Raw genomic sequence first — 23,910 nt, forward strand, 5'->3', positions numbered from 1 at the left:
GTTCTTACATTCTTACGTTAAAAAAAGCTCCACTGCATCGACCTATAAAAATAAACTCACGAGCGTCGAGATTCATATCTGAAGAGATAAGCGGCGAAAGCAGCTAAGTCTGTCTGGTCTGCCAAGATGAGGCAGGGAGTGGAACTAACATATGACAAGATAACACACACACACACACACATACACACATGTACACACGCACACACACACACACATACACACATGTACACACGCACACACACACACACACACACACACACACACACACACACACACACACACAAGTGGCTGCATGAGAAAGCCAGTAAGGTGCAGAGGGGGAGAGCCATGGTAACAGACAGTGATGTTTGACTAAGGAGAGGTAGACTCTCAGGGTAATGGTACTGAGAAACAGTCAGTCTACCTAGAAAACCTGCTGGAACAACCGTTCTATCAACCGTTCCATCTCTGGCTCACAACAAGCCAGCTACAGGCCGATGCCATAGTTGGTGATGCACAATGACTAAGAGAAAGAGGAGTTAAGAATAAGAGGGACATTTTTGTCAAGCAAATACAAAGTTTGTGGCTGAAGGTTGGATAATAGTACAAAGATAAATCAAACCCCCCAAAAAATACAAATGAAAACACAATCTTTAAGACTGAAACTTCGTACAGGATTCTGAATTCCTATCAAAGCCCATCGAGGCAGGGTTGGTTCTGGGTACGAGCTCCGGGGGGGATGGGGGTGGGTTTTACGGAGGGGAAGGTATGTGTTTCAGCCTGGGAGGGAGGGAGTCTGAAAGGATGGGAGGGCGGGGAGGGGGCTGGAGGGGGGTGGATCCTGGCTCTGAGGCATCGGGTCAGGGACTGTGGGTCTAGCAGGATGGGACCCCTGCTCCTAGAACACTGAGATGTCTGACATACACCGTGGTCTATGGGCTAGGTACACACGAATGCATATAGACTGGGGGCGGGGGTACATAAACATTGATAGGGGCTCAGGGGCAGGGGTAGTGGGGTTGTGTGTCGAAGGGGGCGTCGTCATCGGGAGGGGTGTGTGTGTGTGTCGAGGGGCCGCGGTCTCCGCTCCTCTTCAGGATTCCTGAGGCACCACCTCCATCACCTTTTGACACAGCGCCGTGGCCGAGACTGGAGACACACACACACACACGTCAGTTATTATTATTATTATTATTATTATGATTATTTATCACTGTACAATAAACCAACACACAGCGATTACGATAAGAAAGGCCCACGTCGTACCTAAACATTCACGCACTGAACTGAAAAAAACAAACAGTGAGAAACAACACAATTCACATACACAGGAAAAAACAAAACAACTAAAAACACCCTGCTGCTTTTGTGACCAGAAGGTTTGCAGAGTGGCAGACAGCAGCTATGGGGGTTAGGGGTTAGGGACAACTTACAGATGGTCTGAAGGAGCCACTTGGGCTTGCTCTGCCAGATTACGCCGAAGTAGTAGACGGGCACGCCGGTGGCGATGATGCCGAAGCCGATGCCGCATTCTTTGGGCGTCTTCCAGATGGAGACCACGATGAGGAAGAGACACGCCAGGACGAAGCTGATAGGCAGCAGGATATTCACCTGGGGGGGGGGGGGGGGGGGCGGGGGGTACAATACAGTATGTTGTATGAGAGACAGTCCAATGTCACACTGTATGGGGGGAGGTTAATATCACATAACATATGCAAGGCACACAGACACACAGAGCAGGGGGGGTGTGGGGGGGTGACCGGACAGGTAGATTCTGTAACAGTTTGGCCAGAAGGAGCCCTCCCCCATACACACAGACGCACAGACACACACACACACACACACTGGTTTAGCTGTTCTGTTAACTACTTCTTCTGTGTGTGTGTACTCAGTCACACTGCGGGACAACCACTCACAGCTGAATGAATGAGGACCATTAGACTGTTCACAGTTCACACACTGCCAAACACTCTGTGATGTCTTACCAAATGAGTAGGAATCAATTAACAGCTTGTATGACAGAGAGAGAGAGAATTACACACACACAAACACACACACACACACACACACACAAACACACACACACACACACACACACACACACACACACACACACACACACACACACACACACAGGGCTTATAGTGGGGAAAAATCCTGTGCCTGAAACTTTTTCTTGGGGAGGGGGGTCACAGTTTGAGATATTGGGAGAGCGGGTACAGAAGACAGCTTCTTGTCTCAATGTTTAAATGCATTAATACTATTTTATAGTCAATACAAAATATATGTCTCAATGTTAAAATGCATTAATACTGTTTTATACTCAATACAAAATAAAACAATATATAGAATAGAATAGAATATACTTTATTGTTGTTGTACAGTTGCCTATACAATGAAATTGTAGTGGTTCTTCTGAAGGTGCAAAAACAGAAAACATATTCACAAACATATACACATAACATATCACAAATATTACACACTAGACAATTAAAAAGCGAAAATGCTATAAAACAAGCTAAGAGACAATGAGGTCCGTGGTGTCAAGTGCAAATAAAGACAACAATCTTGAGAAAATAAAAACAACTATAAAAGCAAGCTAAAAGACATGAGGTCAGTGGCGTTATAATACTATAATAATACTGTAAAAATATATAAATGTATAAATAGGCACTTAGAATAGTTATTGCACATTTCTATTGCACTTTTTCCCCAGAAGATAAACATTTATGAACATGTCTTATGTCTATTGTTCAGTGTTCTGATGGTCCATGGATAGAAACTGTTGGACAGCCTGTTTGTTCTAGCCTTTATGCTCCTGTACCTCACTCCAGAGCGCATCAGGCTGAACAGGTGGTGACCAGGGTGGAGGTGGTCTTTAAGAATCCTTCCTGCTCTGGAGAGGCACCGAGAGCGTGCCACGTCATCCAGGGAGGGCAGGGGACAGCCGATTATTTTTTCCGCTGACTTCACCACTCTCTGCAGTCTCTTTTTGTCCACTACTTTGCAGCCAGCGTACCATACTGTGATGGAGAATGTCAGCACACTCTCAATGATGGAGTGGTAGAAGGTTACCAGCAGCTTCTCCTCCACCCTGTTTCTTTTGAGAACTCTCAGGAAATGGAGTCGCTGCTGGGCCTTCTTTACCACCGCTGTGGTGTTGGCTGACCAGGTGAGGTCTTCTGAGATGTGGGTTCCTAGGAACTTAAAGGAGGGGACTCTCTCCACACCGTCTCCGTTGATGTAGAGTGGAGCAGGGTCTGCCTTTACCTTTCTGAAGTCCATGACCACTTCCTTGGTCTTCTTGATGTTGAGAGTCAGGTTGTTTGTGACACACCACTCTGTCAGTCGCTGCACCTCGTCCCTGTAGGCTGACTCATCCCCTCCGGTTAGGAGCCCCACCAAGGTGGTGTCATCCGCAAATGTAATTATTGCATTGGTGGGGTGGGTGGGGGTACAGTCATGGGTGTAGATGGAGTACAGGAGAGGGCTCAGAACACAGCCCTGTGGAGAGCCGGTGCTGAGCATGAGGGTGGAGGAGTTGTGTGGACCCATCTTGACTGTCTGTGGGCGGTTGGAAAGGAAGTCTTTGATCCAGGCACAGGTGGCGGGGGGGAAGTCCAGGGCAGCTAGCTTGTCCACGAGGATATCGGGGATGATGGTATTAAAAGCTGCACTGTAATCAACAAAGAGCATCCTCACCGAGGACTCCGGGTGTTCTAGGTGGCTCAGAGCAGTGTGGAGGGCTGTAGAGATGGCATCGTCAGTAGACCTGTTTGCTCTGTAAGCGAATTGGTGAGGATCAAAGCCTGGGGGGAGGCGGTCTTTGATGTGGTGAGATATGAGTTTCTCGAAGCACTTTGCGACCACTGGTGTTAGGGCAATAGGTCTGTAGTCATTGAGGTTATTTATGGTTGATATTAGTGGATTAGATATTTAGATGTCTTTAAAAGAACAAACTGATTAAATCACTTAAGGCCAAACTGATTGCATCACTTATTAAGCCACTATCACTATAACAATAGATCAATAGATCTACATCAAGTAGAATACTGATGACTAGTGACCAGTCAAGACCATTGGACTCCAGGATATCTTTGAGCTCCTGCATGAGGGCTGACGAGTTGGCGATGTTTACTTTCCTGCTGGCTAGGTGTTGTGTTGTTACTTTGGCCAGATCATCATCAAAAAATCGAACAAGGACATTGAGGATGTTGTCCATGTTAAGATTAGTAGCTTCGTCGATATTCATTGAAAACGTTGCTTTTTTAAGCTTTTCACACAGCCGTTTTTTTAATTCCGGGGCAAGGCCATGTGTGTTTAAATAGCTGGCGTACTGATTGGAAACGGACAGCTTTGTCAGTGCATTTTTGTCTTCTGATAGCTTCTTGCACAAATCGACGAGTGGCTGAGCCATTGTGAAAGACAGATCATGTTCAGCTATAAACGCGCACACTTGGATCTTTTGCTCGCAAACACGGTCGGTCATTGAAGATGAAGTGGTACCTGTAGCCGTCGCTCCCGGCAAGGTTGTTGTATGAGCAAGCGCTCGAACCGAAGCTTGGTGACCGGGATCTGAGGCATGTCGAGCAATAACCTTCTTCCCACTACTGCCGTAGACGAGTTTCTTTGAGCACGGCGTACAGAAACAAGCACCCGGCTCCCTCAGTTTGAGGCACCACGTCCCATAAGGCTTCCCGTCACTACTCTCCTCTATCCATGCCCAGCGCCATTTATTCCTTACTCCTCGTTCTAGTATAGCTGTGTCTTCGCCAGGTTTAAGAAACTTGGCTTCCATTTTAATAGACTTACTAAAGTTAGCGAGATAGCGGGCTGCTAAAAGCGAACGTCTCTACAAGCTAACATTACACTCATTCAAACTTCTTAAGGCCCGCCCCACTACTCTGCCTCCGATTGGCTAGAAGTCGTTGGTTGGCTTGAGCAATGTGATACCATTGGTAGGCGGAACTATCTCTTTGCTGAAGATTACTCTTTAAATTACGATGTAAACAAATAGCATTTTTTTTTTTTTTTTTTTGGGCTCAAAATTCCCCCGCGCCGGAAATCCGGCACCGTGCCGGAGAACTTTAAGCCCTGCACACACACACACACACACAGCACAGCACAGCACAGCACAGCACACACACACACGCACACACATACACACAGCACACACACGCACACACACAGCACACACACACACACACACACACACACACACACACACACCCACACACGCACACACACAGCACACACAGCACACACACACACACACACACAGCACACAGCAGCAGCAGCAGCAGATAGGATAGACCCATCGAAACAACGCTGGCCTCTTTCACTCCACTGCCCCTGGCTGCTCTCCTCATTAAACCATCGCCATGTCAACCAGACAGGCCAGAGAGGAGACTGGGCTGTAACAGCTCCATTTGGGGGGGGCAGGAGGGGGACACCCAGTCCCCCAGTCGCACAAAGAGGCTCTGTGTAGCCAGCAGCATCCCAGCGACTGTCTCTCTCTCTGGGCACACGCTGCTCTGATCTCCACAAGCCTGCTACTCTCAGGCCACCTGATGTCACATTGCTGATTGCTGTGTCTATTAGAGAAACCCAGTGGCCCAGGGTGATGGAGATAGGACTTATGTGCAGTGCTCATAGCAGTTGTATTTCAGACATGAGCATATTACATACTCAGCCTCTCTTCCTTTCTTGTTGTCCCTCTCTTTCTCTTTCTCTCTCTCTCTCTCTCTTTCTCTCTCTCTCTCTCTCTCTCTCTCTCTCTCTCCCTCTCTCTCTCCCTCTCTCTCTCTCCCTCTCTCTCTCTCTCTCTCTCTCTCCCTCTCTCTCTCCATCTCTCTCTCTCCCTCTCTCTCTCTATCCCCCCCCCTCTCTCTCTCTCTCTTCCTTTTTTTCCTCCCTCTTTCTCTCTATTTTTCGCTCTCTTGCCTGATCTGTCTGGGTACATGTCTGTATAGCGAATCAGACCTTTACGACGCCTGGAGAAGCGCTTTGACATCCCAGGTACCGCATCAATGGGACATTAGGACGGACCGGTCTCATAAGAACCGTCGGGGACCGCGAACACAAAACTCTCACCTTGATGGGCCGCTCCAGTTCAGGCTTCTTCCAGCGCAGCCACATCATACCGATGATTGCCAAGGCGATACACAGCCAGTTGAAGAAGCTGAAGAAGTTGATGACTGAGAAGATGTCGTTGGAGAAGGCGTACAGCAGCGTCATGAGACACTGAGGGAGGAGGGGCGGGAGAGAAAGGGGGGGATAGAGAGAGAGAGAGAGAGAGAGATAGAGAGAGAGAGGATAGATAGAGAGATAGAGCCAAGTTAGTTGACAGACCCATCAGCTAACACACAGCAGTGGTCATGATGACGCTAAAAAGCTATATTTCAGCACTTCAAAACCTTGTTTAGAAATACGCTTTACAAATAAAGGTATTATTATTATTTACTACTACGATGACAGACAGCCAATGGAAACTAAAATGGTCAATAACGACACCAATAAACAGTAGCCTTGGTATAGGAGAGGTTTGCTCTAAGCCCCAGGTCAGAGTGAGAGAGAGGGTCTACAGGCCCCAGGTCAGAGTGAGAGAGAGGGTCTACTAGGCCCCAGGTCAGAGTGGGAGAGAGGGTCTACAGGCTCCAGGTCAGAGTGAGAGAGAGGGTCTACAGGCCCCAGGTCAGAGTGAGAGAGAGGGTCTACAGGCCCCAGGTCAGAGTGAGAGAGAGGGTCTACAGGCCCCAGGTCAGAGTGAGAGAGAGGGTCTACTAGGCCCCAGGTCAGAGTGAGAGAGAGGGTCTACAGACCCCAGGTCAGAGTGAGAGAGAGGGTCCACAGACCCCAGGTCAGAGTGAGAGAGAGGGTCTACAGGTCCCAGGTCAGAGTGGGAGAGAGGGTCTACTAGGCCCCAGGTCAGAGTGGGAGAGAGGGTCTACAGGCCCCAGGTCAGAGTGAGAGAGAGGGTCTACAGGCCCCAGGTCAGAGTGAGAGAGAGGGTCTACAGGTCCCAGGTCAGAGTGAGAGAGAGGGTCTACAGGTCCCAGGTCAGAGTGAGAGAGAGGGTCTACAGACCCCAGGTCAGAGTGAGAGAGAGGGTCTACAGACCCCAGGTCAGAGTGGGAGAGAGGGTCTACAGGTCCCAGGTCAGAGTGAGAGAGAGGGTCTACAGGCCCCAGGTCAGAGTGAGAGAGAGAGTCTACAGGCCCCAGGTCAGAGTGGGAGAGAGGGTCTACAGACCCCAGGTCAGAGTGAGAGAGAGAGTCTACAGGCCCCAGGTCAGAGTGAGAGAGAGGGTCTACAGGCCCCAGGTCAGAGTGGGAGAGAGGGTCGACTAGGCCCCAGGTCAGAGAGAGAGAGAGGGTCTACAGACCCCAGGTCAGAGTGAGAGAGAGGGTCTACAGACCCCAGGTCAGAGTGAGAGAGAGGGTCTACAGGTCCCAGGTCAGAGTGAGTGAGAGAGGGTCTACAGGCCCCAGGTCAGAGTGAGAGAGAGGGTCTACAGGCCCCAGGTCAGAGTGAGAGAGAGGGTCCACAGACCCCAGGTCAGAGTGAGAGAGAGGGTCTACAGGTCCCAGGTCAGAGTGAGAGAGAGAGGGTCTACAGGTCCCAGGTCAGAGTGAGAGAGAGGGTCTACTACAGGCCCCAGGTCAGAGTGAGAGAGAGGGTCTACAGACCCCAGGTCAGAGTGAGAGAGAGGGTCTACAGACCCCAGGTCAGAGTGGGAGAGAGGCTCTACTAGGCCCCAGGTCAGAGTGAGAGAGAGGGTCTACAGGTCCCAGGTCAGAGTGAGAGAGAGGGTCTACAGGCCCCAGGTCAGAGTGGGAGAGAGGCTCTACTAGGCCCCAGGTCAGAGTGAGAGAGAGGGTCTACAGGCCCCAGGTCAGAGTGAGAGAGAGGGTCTACAGGCCCCAGGTCAGAGTGGGAGAGAGGGTCTACAGACCCCAGGTCAGAGTGAGAGAGAGGGTCTACAGACCCCAGGTCAGAGTGAGAGAGAGGGTCTACAGACCCCAGGTCAGAGTGAGAGAGAGGGTCTACCAGGCCCCAGGTCAGAGTGAGAGAGAGGGTCTACAGGCCCCAGGTCAGAGTGAGAGAGAGGGTCTACAGGCCCCAGGTCAGAGTGAGAGAGAGGGTCTACAGGCCCCAGGTCAGAGTGAGAGAGAGGCTCTACTAGGTCTGAGTGAAGGTACGTACTGTGAAGATGAGGGAGGGCAGAGGGGTCATCAGGTTGGGGTGGATCATAGACAGCAGACTGGGGAGGTGGCCTTCTCTGGACCCCACGAAGAACAACCTGAGGGAGAGAGAGAGAGAGATAGAGAGAGAGAGAGAGAGAGAGAGAGAGAGAGAGAGAGAGAGAGAGAGAGAGAGAGAGAGAGAATCAGATTAACACAGAGTCTGACACAGATTTGTACCTCAGGCGTAAGCTCTAGAACAAACAAGCTGTGTAAGACATCGGGGTGCGTGCGTGCGTGCGTGCGTGCGGGCGTTTTACCTGGACGAGGTAAACAGAGACCCATTGACAGAGCCGAAACAGGACAGGCCCACAAACACAGGGATGATCCAAGCCATGGGTCCCAGGTGGTAGTTGCCAAAGTCCTGCAGGAAAGACATACATAAGAGTCAACAAAGTCCATGTCTCCCCTCTATGACACTACGGCCCGATGTGCAGAGGAACCTGAGGGAGATCCTCACCACGGCCACGGCCTCTGAGTTGAGCATCTGTTCTGGGGTGAGGGTGGTGAAGTAGGCCAGGTTGGTCAACACGTACACCACCGTGACGATGGGCAGAGAGATGATGATGGCCCGGGGCAGGTTCCTGAGGGACAGAGAGAGAGAGAGAGAGAGAGAGAGAGAGAGAGAGGGGGGGGGGGGGGCATGAGAGAGAGAGAGAGAGAGAGAGAGAGAGAGAGAGGAGAGAGAGAGCGAGAGAGAGAGAGAGAGAGAGGGGGGGGGGGCACGAGAGAGAGAGAGAGAGAGAGAGAGAGGGGGCATGAGAGAGAGAGAGAGAGAGAGAGAGAGAGAGGTTATACTGGTTCATTCTCCATCTCTGGCCTCTTGGAGATACAGTTATTGACATCTACAGTACCAGTCAAAAGTTTCAATTGAATGGGAAAATGTGTCCAAACTTGTGACCGGTCCTGTACATTGAAGTCGTTATGTATTCCATTGATAGTGCCAACAGTATGCCTTGTTATTCCCATGCCTTAGGGGGCGCTCTAGGCACCCGTTTAGTGTAACTGATAACTTGGTTCATGATGCTAGTAAAGCAGAGTTAAAACGGATATCAATGTCTCGACCTGCGTTCATGTGTGGCTCTCTTACTAACCAGTGTATTACTTAGCACTTATAGAGCACTTACCACATCAGACAGGCCAACACCCTCCCAACATTTCAACAGGCCCTCAAAACCCACCTCTTCAAGCTCGCCTTCACCAGTTAACCCTCTCCCCCTCCCCTTCCCATGTGTCCCCAGCACTACCTTCATTAGGCCCCTATACTTTCTTTTATTTCTTTTTTTGTTTCTTTTTATTATTACTACTCAATCTTCTCGGTTTGGAAAGCGTCTTTGAGTGTCTAGAAAAGCACTATATAAGTCTAATGTATTATTATTATTATTATTATTATTATTATTATTATTATTATTATTATTATTATATGAGAATATTCATACACTGAGAAAAAACTAAAGCCTGAACATCTACGACAGTTGGGGGGGGGGGGGGGGGGGCTTTGAAATAAATCATACAATGACGAACACATACGCAAACCGTGTCTGGGGTGTATTATACAGGAGGCCTGGTGCATGGTGTTTACACTCACTTGTAAGGCTCAATCATTTCTTCCGTGACGAAATTCAAATAGTTCCTGCGGAGAAGCAGATATGCTTTAGTGACATAGAGAGATAGAAAAAAAACTAAAAACAACACTGCGTACCATCAGGGCAGGCTAGTGGAGGGAGAAAACAGAGGACAGATTGTTGTAACGAGTGATTCATTGTAGAGCGATTATTAAATCATAGCTATGAAAGAGAGTGTGTCCCATAGTTAAAGGGTTAGAAAGACAGAGAGAGAGAGAGAGAGAGAGAGAGAGAGAGAGAGAGAGAGAGAGAGAGACAGAGAGAGAGAGAGAGAGAGAGAGAGAGAGAGAGAGAGAGAGAGAGAGAGAGAGAGAGAGAGAGAGAGAGAGAGAGAGAGAGAGGAGAGTTTCCAAGAGAGAATACTGAGCACCAGGTTCAGGTAGGATTATTCGATGCAGACTTTTCCAATTCTTCTACTACTGTTCTTAAAGAGCCAGCCCTCTTAAGAGGAGCTTTACAACAGGATTACCCTCTAGGGCCTAACCTCTTTAAGGTGTCTATCAGCCCCTAACCCTGGGGGGTATCCAACACTGCTCCTTTTACAGCCTTAGCAGCAACACACCAGATCCTACTGATCAAAATCTTGACTTAAGACTTCAGTGGGATCAGGTGTGTTGGTGCTGGGCCGGAACTAAAACATGCCAGAGCAGCCAGGAGTGGGAGTTGGGAGACCTGAGCTCCTCTACTGTCGCGTCTAGCGGCTCTATCTACTCACCAGCCTCCATAGGCGAACAGGCCACTGTACAACGCCAGGCCGATGTTCCCAAAGTCGTAGTTGGACCCCTTGAAGGAATTCTCTGGCTCGAGACCCACTGTAACGCTACTTCCTGTTGGAGAGAGGAGTAAGACCTTTCAACAGCTGAAATATCGTCAAGACTAGACGACAAGTCTAGACACTATATTACCTTAGACAAAAGACCACGGTAATAAAACTCCTAGATCCAGATGAAAAGACAGGAGGAGGAGGAGGGTTCAAACTCAAATCCCCCAGTAATCACCAGTAGTGGAGGTTTCTAACCTAAATCCTCCACTCAGAGGGGTAGTGGTCTGGTCTGGTCTGAACTAGGGACGGGGGGCGGGGGGCACCTGAGGTCTTTTAATGAAAAACAAAAGGTTTTCAGGAACTGAAGTGCATTGTTGGCCTGAGGAGGGACACCGGGGAGGGACAGACGGACATTCCTGGAGTACCAGCGAGCCTAGCAGCCAGACACACAACTCTGGCCTTGAACAAACACTTTCCCCTGGCTGTTGTTACAGACAAAAGGCCCCCCCAAGGGACCAGCTCTGGGTTGTGAGAAACACAGACTGGGACCTCACCTCACTAACCAGCCATGACCATGACCATGACCACCATCACAACCCTGCAGGACCTACTACAGCCTACAGGACCAGCTTACAAGGTAGGCACACACACGCACGCAAACACTGTAATGGAGTTATTCAAGTATGGAAATAGAAAAATAGAAGAAGCCTGATTTCTTCAAATGCATAGAAAAAGGTATTTAATTGTCTTTTGCTAAAGGAGTTTACAGTTGACAGTGTACAAGCGTGACAGGCGAGGTCTGACAGTCAAACGCCCTCAGAAAGGTGACCCAAAGACAGACAACAGGGATTTTTTATAGCCCGCCCTCAGGTAAGGTACAAGCCAATCACAGACATTTCCTGTCTGCATCTGTAATGGAGGAGGGGGGTCACATGACGCTATATTTGATGCAAAAGTTAGAGAGAGGTTAGGGGGGGGTTGACCCCCACTTTCTCTTAGAGACACTAAAGGTGGAAAAGGAAACACAAAAGCCAGGAACTGGTCTGGTCTGGCTTTCGATCGCTCGGCCTGGTCTAGGTGGAGGTCAAGACAGAAAAAGCGAGCGATCGGGTCTTTGTGATCATTTAAATGTGTCTGTTGTCTAGCCGATGTCAAGTTTCTAGTAGTAGAGGAAACCGGTTTTCATTGTCTATCAGGTCGGGGTCGTCAAGTGTGTTAATCTGCCCAGACAGTCTGACTGGCAAATCACAAGTATTTCGCAAATATTCCCCTGCAGCACGCACGTACGCACACACACACACACACACACACACACACACACACACACACACACGCACACACACGCACACACAGACACAACAAGTCATAACAAAAGCCGAGAGCCTGAGCGAGTGAGTCGGTGTGGGGGGTGAGCGAACAGAGAACCTAAAGAGAGCCGAGCGGAGGGGCGCAGTGGGAGAGAACGCTCATGTGACCCACCATCACACGCTCAGGCCTGGGGAGCCAGTGATCCCTAGGTCACATGACTGCTGTACCAGGCAGAGGGCTGCAGCACTGGCCCTGACTCCCTCGTCCTCGTCCTCCCCCTCCCGTTCCCCCCCAACTCCCTGCCTGCTTCTCGCTTCCATTCCTCCACTTCCTGTCTCCCTACCTCCCCCCCCCCTGCCACCCTCCCTCCCGCCCTCCCGCCCTCCCTCCCTAGTTCCCTGTCTCCCTACCTCCATCTCTGCCTCCCGGCCCTCCCTTCCTCCCTCCCTGCCTCCGCCTTATCTGTCTCCTTTCTTCCTCCTCCCCCTGCCCTTCCCCCCCCCCCCCCCTTAGTGCCCCCCCCCTCCCTATCCCCACCTTTGCCCCCTGCAGAGACAAAGGGACCCAGAGGCCCAGAAAGCCCCTGTGTAAACTCCTGAGTATTAGAAGCTCAGACATGGTCGACAGGGTCCTAGAGAGGACGGACAGAGCTCTGAGATCTGTTCCAGAGTCACACGCACAGACAACTCACATACACGCCAACACACGGGTGGGGATGTTTGTGAATGAGAGAGTGTATGTGTCTGTATGTTCACCTTTCTGTCTCACGTTTTCTATGTGGCCAGATCAGTGTGTATCAGTGTGTATTTGTCTACTGTTGTTGCCCAGCTAAAGGTTAATTGATTCAGACCAGTGTAACACTAGATTTGTCTAAAGGTTTCTCCTCCTCTTGGAAGACTCGGCCCACACCTCTCTGCCAGCACCAACACATCTCCTCTGACCACTGACTCACTTGGGGAAAGTGTTCTCGATAGCTGTGGGACAGTTAATACACACAAACACACGCACACGCACACACGCACACACGCGCACGCACGCACGTACACACACACACACACACACACAAACACAAACAATACAGTAGCTATGTTGCTAGTACCGCTGAGTTAGTTCAGGGAAATATACACAGAGATGCAGAGCCAAATCAGATAGGAGAGATGCCTAAAATGGCCAATCAAATAGGAGAGATTTCTGTGCTGGCCAATCAGGTGGGAGCTGGATGAGATCACGTCAGGGCCACAGGTGTTGTGGTTTCCAACCACAGGTAATCAATCGGTCTCAATACAAACGTCTAGCCTACACTGGTTTGACAACTCTGTTGAATTAGAATTCCACAGAGTTTATTGTGAAAAATGGAGCAGGAATTAATGTGATTGTGAAGAAATCTAACAACCTACTTAGGGGCTACGGTCTAAAATAGCACAAATGCGCATTAGATTAACTTACAGTGAATAAAATGCCCTACAAGTATGCTATTGACGATCCCTAAACTGAAAAACAGGAAATTTAAAAGGTTACGTCAAGATATACACAAATGGGCAGGGTTGGGTGACCACACAGGTAGATTCAGTAACAGTTTGCTGTTTGAACAGAAGTAGCCCCGGTTTACTTGGGGAGGGAGGGTTTACGGTTGGCCATAGCAGCACTGTCAACAGTAGCTGGGTCACCGTTTAAATAAAACATTAAGGGTTCCTATTACACACACACACACACACACACACACACACACACACACATAAACACACACACACCCATACCCGCCCACACACAGACACACACACACACACACACACACACACACACAGACACACACACAGACACACACACACACACACACACACACACACTGACACACACACACACACACACACACACTGACACACACACCGAGAGTAGCCAGACTGCCAAGGGGCCATGGAGAAACCAAGCCTCCCTTTTCCATTCATTCACTCACTCACACGCACGCACACACGCACACACACACACACACACACACCGATCATTTCAATATCCGCTCAGGCCAACACAGACTGTTAGACACACACACACACACAGACACACACACACACACACACACACACACACACACACAGAGAGACACAGAGTGAAGGAGGAGACAGATAGCCTAGACAGAAAGACGCAGTGTTTTCTTCCTCAGAGGACCGGCTCCCACAGACAAACAAAACAGCTTTTGATTGGAAAAAGCTACTGGATTATTACTAGCTCCGTAATCTAAATCAGATTACTCCGTACCAGTCCTGCTGTCATTAAAGTGGTTGAGCCTATTGAGCCAAATGAAGGAGTGACCCAGAGTTCCTCAGCTCTTTACCCCTAGGTGACGGGGCCTGGTATCACCGGAGCAACAGGTGTTACGCAACGACGCCCTGAAATGAAGTGCGCTTCACTCTGAGAAAAGGGCAAGACACAACGACTAGACCTGGCAAACACAGGTCCTGCCACAGTCTAAAGGCCAATGCACACGGCGTGCCATTTGGTCGTGCGACGGTATTTTTGTTGTTGTCGTGCGATCGACAGAATATTATCGCTTCCGTTGTTATGAATGAGAGAATGCACATCACGGCAGGCGACCCTGGCAACCCTCTAGCGCTCTCACTGTAACATGCACTTGTCCGTTGCACTTAAGCGATTTCAGAACAATGAAACGGTGTCGGGTAAAAAAAAAAAGCAAGAAAAAAAAGCTAATGGAAACCGTCCCTCCCCACGTGTACAGTAGTTGCTCTCTCTCTCTCCGAACGGTACAGGAAGAGAGAGTGTACCAGGTGTAGCGGGTCGTTAGTGTGGTTCCATGTGGTGAGGCTTATCTCCCCCAGCCAGGAGAGACCCACCCAGTCAGAGCCAGAGCAGAGCCAGAGCAGAGCCTCCTCATTCCATTCCACAGCTCTGAGTTGGCACCACGGTCAGCAACAAGGCATTTCACAACACTCACTGGAACACACGACTACACACAGGGGAATACAGTTACTATCCTACATGGTTACACTCTCTTTGACACACACACACACACACACACACACACACAGTGTGGAAAGAGGACCACCTTGCGAATAGCTTTGAAATCCACCAGCCATATCCTTGTAAAGGTAAAAGGGTGTACAACACATATTCATCTAAAAACATCTAAAAACTGCAACGTCGGGCTGGTGGGTTGAAGCTAGGAGCTCGTTAGGACTTGTCGTCAACTCTTTCATTAGGACCTGAACATCGACCGCATCCAAAGATAACTTCTTTCCCACCATTGAAAACATGTAGTTACAAAACATACTGTATGCTGCCACGCTACTTTTCACACCCAGATTGTTCCCAGATTGAACGGCACCACACCCAGATCCCGCCGGGATACCCAATCATGTTCCGACTGACATGACTTAAAAGCTCTTACGCCTCTGCTCACTCCACCATCAATATGAACCCAACAGCCGTTGCCATTGATGGACTGATGGACTCCTCTGGACTATGTGCATGGTGCCCTGAGGGGTGGGGGGGACCAGGGGGTAAAGTGGGCAGCGGGGAATCCCTCCAATGATTGATTGATTTGTCCAGGCCGGGGGGTGGTATGGGGGTATGGGGGGAGGGGGGGGGGGGTGATTGACTGATTAATTCTGACAAGCTCACGCTCCGGTGCCCCATTGGCTCTTCCAGAAGAATGGTTGCCGGTTCCCCTGCCTCATGCCAACTCTGCCTGTAGCTGCACCACTCAGCCTGTCAGGAGTCAATGGAAATCTCTTCCTCTCGCTCTCTCTCTCTCTCTCTCTCAATCTTTCTCCAGTCCACTCTCTCTCTGTTTTGCTCGTCATGGCTTTCGATCCTTTCTCTCTCTCTCTGTCACTCTCTACCCTCCGTCCCCCCACCACGCCGCCCCCTCTCTCCTTCTCTCTCTCACTCTCCATCTCTCCTCTCCCTTCCTCTCTCCCTCTCTCCCTCCCTCTCTCTCTCTACTTCGGTGTTTGTATGGAGAACAATCCCAGGCTCTGTTCCTGGGCCCGGGCCCGTAGTCAGCAGTTCTGATGAGGCGGCTCGGGCCCGTCTGACCTGACCTGTGCCCTGCCACCTCTGCTCCTCCTGTCTACCCGGAGCGACGGGGGCGCAGGGGCCACTGGGGCCACCGGGAGGGGGGGGGCCCCGCTCACATTCCACAGGTGAACCACAGAGCCGTGGTCGTTTTGCTGGGTCACAGGAGAGGAGGTCACGGCCCACGGACATGGCAAACACAGCCTGGGGGATTATGGGAGACGCCAGAGACACGGCAAACACAGGGGCCGGGAATGCAATCAGTCCAGATAAAGGCTTTCCCCCCCCGCCACCGGACAGACCGCGCTTTCAGACGTTTGTTTGATTTGCCCAGCCGTGAGAGAGTCACTAGGGAGAGAGGAGGCCAGAGAGTCACTAAGGAGCTGTGATTCTGATAGGCTGTGTGGTGTTTGGTGTTTTCACCGTAGTGCTCCACGACTACCCGACCCATTCAGATCTACATTAGGGCCTGATGGTTTTGGAACTGAGCCAACGAGGGGGGTCTTCCAGGAATAGACATGAGCCAGAGCCATGACTACGCAGCAGGCCCTGACTACACACAGAAGGGGGCTTTGGCCCCTGGGGGCTCAGGGTTAGCTGGGGGAAAGGGGTTTGTAGTCTTGGTAAGGCCTCCCCTAAAGCAGAGTTCCAGTTCTACGGCGCCTTTGACATTTCACTCCTGATGCACTGAAGCAAGTGGACCATGTGCGTCGTTAGTAAGTAGGTAGGCGCCTCACTGTAAGCTGTTTATCTAAAGCCTGAATCATGCATTTGACCCTGGGCACTAACCACAGGCCTTCTACGGAATTCTTCTAGTCTGTTTACATGGTGGTTATCTACCGCTACAGCATCTGGTTGCATATCTTTGGCTTGGCAGCGCCGGATTAAAACAAGAGAGTCATATTACACTGTTAATGCCACAATGCTAATAAGATTCCTGTCGGTGTTTCTTCTCACTCAACTGTTTTGACACGGGACGGGACGGGAAGGAGGGGGGTGGGGGTGGGGGGGGCTTGAGAAACCCTGCCTTACATAACATGAAGTCAGCGTAGAGACTTGTTTGTTTTTCTTCAAGGTGGTGTACAGTACATAAACAGCGTCTGGGCACAGAGTCAGGCCGGTCTGATCTCTCCATGGGTAACGACCGGCCCTTAGCTCTCCTTTCTCTCAGAGGACAATGGAACACTGTTCCCCTCCTGGAACACCCCAAGGTTGTGTTCTCTCTCTCTCCCCGCTTCTCATTTAAAACCCGACCCAACCCAATCTTAATTGAACCAAAGCAGAGATGAATATAATGGTGTGCTATGGTGTGTGTGTGTGTGTGTGTGTGTGTGTGTGGTGTGGTGCGTGTGTGTGTGTGTGTGTGTGTGCGTGTGTGTGTGTGTGTGTGGTGTGTGCGTGTGTGTGTGTGTGTGTGTGTGTGTGTGCGTGTGTGTGTGTGTGCGTGTGGTGTGTGTGTGTGTGTGTGTGTGGTGTGTGTGTGTGTGTGCGTGTGTGTGTGTGCGCGTGCGTGTGTGTGTGTGCGTGTGTGTGTGTGTGTGAGACACAATCATATCTCTTGAGGCTAATGAGCATAATCTAATGAAAAGAACTGTGTTCCCTTCGAGAGCCTTAAGTTTGGGAACATGATTGGTCCCAGATCTGTTCTTTGTTTGGAGTTTCTTTTATCTATTCCGTCTGCACCATAATGAGAGTGGAAAGTTGAATGCTAGGTGGTCTATTGGTTCCTGTAGCAGCAGTGCCCTGTGTTCTCACAGACAGGCTGATGTTCTAGCTTCTGGGACATGAAGTTGTGCAATAGCCTAGCTAGCTCCTAGACATAAACTGTACACTTCGACGTATACATCTGAGGAACTGAACTACTATCAACAGCTGTATACCGCAAGGTTTACCGCACCTGCGACCGCCGCACCTTATATATTTCCAGAAATGAGACAATTGCTGTTGTTTGCCTGTGTTGTGTGTTTGTAAGCCAATAGCGATCCATGAGAGAAGGCTTCATGCAGGGGTGTTTGTTCTGTTGCCAGGCTCTTCTATGGCTCTTCAACAAAACGTTAATAAAAATTGTGACAAAATGTATGCGTCAACGTGACTAGACTAATACATTAGTGGTGCATTAATTATTTTTTCCAATCGTGTATGCTACCGGTATCTTGCAAAATCTAAGCAAAGCCGTGCATCCATGTCATTGGTTGAATGCTGCCTGGGTCCTACCCCTCCCTCCCCCACCGATGATACAAACAGGATGTGCCACACCTGCAAGTGAGAGCACCAAATTAGCGAGTGATTAATTATGATGGCTTCAACACCAGTTGGGCTCGGTAGAAAAAATAGAACCCACTTGAACACACTTTACTTTATTATGAGAAAGAAATACATACTCTTTTGGTTTGATATGAAGTTTCAGAAAACAAAATCACAATAGTCAAAGAAAGAATGTTTCATTTGAGTAAAGCAACATTCCACACTTCTATCTGTGCAATATCCTTAGCTTAGTAGTAGCAAGGACAGCACAGCAGCATCACATCAATGGGAGAGAGAGGCTAGGGTACAGATATCCAGCTAAGGATATTACACAACTAAAAATATGAACAGAGTCAAATGTTCCTTTAAGAGTTGCAACAGCCACTCACTATATTAAATCTGTTGAAATTCCAGCATACTTGATACAACCTGACAACTTGCATCCAATTTCCAATACATGTATTAACATAGTTGAAATAATTTGAATAGAAAACATCAAATATGAAGCAGGAGTCACTGTAGCAAGTTTTTGTCAACGACTAAACTACACTAAAAAAATTGGGTTTTCATTGACTAAAACTAGACTAAAATGAAGAAGGATGAAAATGACTAAATGTGCATTTTCGTCTAAAGACTAAGACTAAATAGCTGAAATAGCTGCCAAAATCAACACTGCTCTGGATGTGCATGTGATGGTTCGTCAGTGTGAGTGACTTTACATTGCTGCATCTTAGGGCCTGCTGTACGACATGTCTGTGTGATTGTGACTTCCCGGGCCGCCCTCCTTTAAGTACGTGCATCATTACTTCGTCAATCATAACATATGTAAGCGTGTTAACTACTTGACACTTGATCAACATGTGTGTTTGTTAGTTTGAGTGATTAGACATGGCAGCACCTCACCTATGCCAATCTCTACATGAGGTGTTTGTGTGACTGACTGTAAAACTGTATCTTATGCCAGTATGCCTGCAATCTCAAAACAGTGCATGACGGTGTATTTGCGTGAGTATTATGTATAGTATAGGTTTTTTTTCTTTTCTTTCCTAGCACCAGGGGAGCCACCCCTCCCAAATGTCGTTGTTTGGTACCTGTACTATAGCAATGACAATAAAGACCATTCATTCATTCATTCATTCATTCATTCATTCATATAGTAAGATGTATTATGGCCGCTCGCTTCTCCAAAACCTATGCCAATCTCTTCATATGCTGACGTGTTTTGTGGGAGTGATGACACACATGTATGGCTGTTTCTTACCTCTGCCAATCTCCACAAAACCAATAATGATGATGAGGCCCAGGGCGAGCAGCTTGGCGGCAGCAAAGGCATCCTGGACCCGCGTGGCGGCTTTCACACTGTAGCAGTTTATCGCCGTCAGCAGCACTGGAGAAAGACAGAGAGTGAGGGTGGGGGAGGGGGGGGGGGAGAGAACTTAATCAGTTGGTCCCTGTGTTTGGCTAGTGAGCCATTGGGTTGAACAGCAAAAGCATCCCTATTATGTTAGGAACAGTGGTCACAAAAGGACACAAAAAAAACGGTGGTCTTTCAATTGGGGTACATGGGGGAAACAGTCAGAAAGGGCTGGGAGGCGCTGAGACGTGGGTTGAGAAACCCCAGAGCTTCAACCCTTTCCCTCCGGAGCGCGTAGCCTAGCCCTAGCTTATGCGATCAGTGATTTGGACCTCTGTGAGGTGGGTCATGCGGTACAAAGGGGGGAATAGTTCAGATACCCAGTAAACAGATTCTTGAGGGACTCAAAAATCCCCCCTACCCCCCCCCCCCCCCCCCCCCCCATTGCCACCCTCCCCTCGCTGTCCCCCAACTCCCCATTAAAAGTGATTAACTAACGATCACTTCAAAGCACCATAAGCCGTAAATCAGACTGGGCAACAATGGTGAAGTAATGGTGAAGCTTCTGTAGGGATCCACAGCACAAAGAGGGTCTGTGTGTGAGAGAGAGAGAGAGAGAGCGTACAGTATAGACCTAGATGCGGAGGAGCGAAACACAAGCATGGGGACAAACACTTGCACGCTAGCTAACACACACACACACACACACACACACACACACACACACACACTCACACACACACACACATTAGTGCACACACACATGCACACACACGTACACGCATGCGTGCACACGCACACACACACAGAATGCACCCATGATAGTGAATAGAATAACTGAATAGCATTATTGCCTGTTGCTTCTGAGAGCAGAGTAAGGGATTATCCTTGCAGACAGGCTTCTCATAGACTACCCTTAAACAAACCGCCCTGACATAGTCAGAGGTTTCCACATAACCACAACCACAGTAACCAGACTCTTTCTACCGTACGTAAAACCTCACTGCTGTGCTCCTATACGCTCCAGCTACGCCGACCTAATGACTACAGAACGCCAAAGAAATAGGTCACTGGAACAACAACTCACACAGTAAAGCAGACATCCAGACTAACACAGGAACAACTCGTGGATTAACAAAGAGGCATGGAGCAGTGTTATGGATAAGTGGAGCTTGGTTAATCAGGCTAACTCTTTCATTCAACTACCCGGGACCAAGAACAATCAAGACCACACTAACAACACCTCGAACTCTTTGTGTTCATGTGGGCTATGTCTCTGCCGTCCCTCTATCTCAGTCTCTGCCATGCGGTCGCCGCTGGGGATTATTACACACACTCACCCTGGAGATTAGATTCACACAGGCACTTTATACACACGCACACACACACACACACACACACACACACATTCCTGTACCCTAATCAGGCATTCATCCCCCTCAACAGAGAAATGTACATGCAGAGAGAGGGGTGAAGAAGGGCAAAAGTCTGTAACAGAGAAACGGCACGCGAGTGAGAGAGAGAGAGAGAGAGACAGAGAGAGAGAGAGAGACAGAGAGAGAGAGAGACAGAGAGAGAGAGAGAGAGAGAGAGAGAGAGAGAGAGAGAGACAGAGAGAGAGAGAGAGACAGAGAGAGAGAGAGAGAGACAGAGAGAGAGAGACAGAGAGAGAGAGAGAATGGACAACGGAGAAAGAGAGAAGGAAAAAAAGACCCATTTGAGATGACCACTCTGCTCAATCTGAGACTGTATTTGATTTGTTAGCTAATTGGCCTGAGCTCGAACTAATCCAGCCATAATCCTGACTGACTAAACTCCGACCCGACACAGCATAACACAACACAACAACCATACACAGGCCTACACCAACCTGTTGACAAGAACACACTAAACTTGAGTACTATTCTATTGTAGTTGTGATACAATGAAAACTACTCATTGGAATTCAGAGCAGCATGATTTCAGGAGCCAATAGGAAATGGAAGCTGAATGTTTTAGATTCAAATTGGGTTTTTTCTAAATGTAAAGCTTATTTTTTTGTGCTTTTTTTTTTATACAGGTATTACACATAAAACATTGTGATTTGATGATCATGAACGAGTGAACACTAGACACTCTTCAGGAGGACACAGAGCTTTCTGACTCCAGACTATTGTAACATGCTGGTAATTTAGCCTCAGTTTTAATAGAATCAAATTTTCAAAAAAATAAAGAAAGAACAGAGATTTTCTGTTCTCCATGCATTGAGTGTCAAAATGCAACACACCCCTAAAGCACACTCTGTTTGCATATAAACTGCAGGGTCCACCTCTGCTTAGTATATGGTTAATTGATTAACTGCGGGCAATATGGCACGAGACCGGTGACAGGATGCATATGTAAGTAGATATTCTTATTCTTATTCTTATTATAATTATATTTCTTATTATTATAATGATTATTCAGATCATCATTATCATTATTATTATTATAAGTAGGCTATTATTGTTGTTATGATGCTTACGATTATGATAATGTTTTTTATTATTATTATTTTTTATTATATTGCGTTATCATCTGGTTCATGTAACTCATTTTTCTAGAGAAAAACATTAATGTTTTTTTTCTCTAGAAAAATGAGTTACATGAGCCTGATGATAATAGGTATATGATAAAAATGATAATTTATTAATGTAATGCCCATCTGACCAGCCCATGGCGCGTCACGGGGGTAGGTGGGTGATGCGCCAGAGCGCGGGCGTCTCAAATAAGAGATGATGAAATAACGCGCTAGTTTTTCAACCGCCATGCAGCCCTGAGCATCGGGCGTGGAACGCGCCAAGTCTCCAACGTGAGTCGGTGCCAGACAGTCAGTGAGTATCAGTTTAACCACGGCGGTTCACCACCTGTCACCGCAAAGATGTCACAAACTGTCACCTAAAACTGGCGTTTAAAACTGTAGTATCAAGTAGCCTATCGTGAGTTTAGAATGATAAGGTTCTATCTCCGTTTAGGGCAGTTCAGAGATATTGAGCGTCAAAGTTTTGACATTCCATTATGTTTTGTGAGATGGAACCTTTTGTATTTTATGAATTACTAACTCAAAAATGTCAACATTTAAAAAAATAACACCACACAGGCACACCTAATGGATCAGATTATGTAAAAAAAACTCAATTTTGACCAAAAATTGAGATAGAACCTTATAATTCTAACGTCAAGACACATGCTTATGTACAAGGGCTATAGTTGCCACCTCCCCACCTTGAACATGACACAACGTGTTACTGAACACCTGGTCCTGGTGGGTGTGAATGTGAAAGTAGGCGACACTTCACTTGGAGGATAGTGCATTGCATCACACTTAAACTTGGAGGATAGTGCATTGCATCACACTTAAACTTGGAGGATAGTGCATTGCATCACACTTAAACTCGGAGGATAGTGCATTGCATCAGCTGGGCGTAAGGGGGGCTACAGTACTTACGGATGCAAAGACAGGCGATCAACTTGGCCCCTTCCTCGGGCACCGGGCAGTCGGGGAAGATGGGCTTGAGGAGGTAGGTGGCGAACACGTACGCCACGATGTACTGCGAGGACGGCCGGATGATCAGCAACTCGATCCACAGTTTGAGGAAAGCCGGCAGGGAGCCGTACACCTCCAGGATGTAAGCGTAGTCTCCGCCCGACTTGGAGATCGTGGTGCCCAGCTCGGCGTAGCACAGGGCGCCCACGGTGGAGAACACGCCGCACACCGCCCACACCACCAGGGACAGTCCCACCGAGCCGGCCTCCTTGACCACCCCGGTGGGGGTGACGAAGATCCCCGAGCCGATGATGGTGCCCACGATGATGGCCACGCCGTTCGTCAGGGTGATCGTCCTCTGGAGAACAACACCCTTTCCCTCCCCGGTTGGAGTGTCCTCCGTGTCCGTTCTCCCCGGTTCCCCGGCAGCACCCCCCCGGTTGACGACCCCGGAGTTCCCGTTCTCCCCCCCTCCAGAGAGCATCTTCTCCGTCACCTGCTTGTCCTCCTCATCCCGATCGGCAGAGGAATTCGAGTTTCTTTTCTTTAAACTTGACATTTTGTGTGTTAAAATCACACGCTTTGTGTGTTAAAATACCTTTAAAATATCTCTATGTATTCAGATCTCTCTGTTCCGGTGTGAAACTCCCTCCGTAGCTGAAACCACGCACGATGCTGCCTGGCTTCCTTGGCTGACTCAGACAAGCGTGCTCTGAACAGTGTCAACGCAGATCAACTCTGTGTACAAAGGATTTGCGTAGAATGCCGTGATGGTCCTCCCAGGCCAGCCTCTCCTGTTCAGAAGAGCGTCATGACGCTGGTCCGAAGGCAAAAGCGAGCGACAAGACGAGCATCTGCGC

The 23,910-nt window shown here is 48.8% G+C and overlaps 1 protein-coding gene across 1 annotated transcript; it reads right to left on the reverse strand.

Annotated features, from left to right (window-relative positions):
- Positions 1–1,072: 1,072 nt before the first annotated feature.
- Positions 1,073–23,609, reverse strand: slc7a5 (solute carrier family 7 member 5; the record flags this gene model as incomplete). The annotated part of the gene is made up of 10 exons (XM_080544848.1): positions 1,073–1,128; positions 1,413–1,590; positions 6,073–6,222; positions 8,185–8,281; positions 8,483–8,586; positions 8,683–8,806; positions 9,811–9,855; positions 10,563–10,659; positions 19,432–19,578; positions 23,012–23,609. The coding sequence occupies 10 exons, from the start codon at positions 23,607–23,609 to the stop codon at positions 1,073–1,075; spliced, it is 1,596 nt and encodes a 531-aa protein (XP_080400974.1).
- Between the last annotated feature and the right edge of the window lie 301 nt (positions 23,610–23,910).

Source organism: Nansenia antarctica (genome assembly GCF_963989245.1).
Source record: "Nansenia antarctica genome assembly, chromosome: 14".
In the NCBI taxonomy this organism is placed as follows: domain Eukaryota; kingdom Metazoa; phylum Chordata; class Actinopteri; order Argentiniformes; family Microstomatidae; genus Nansenia; species Nansenia antarctica.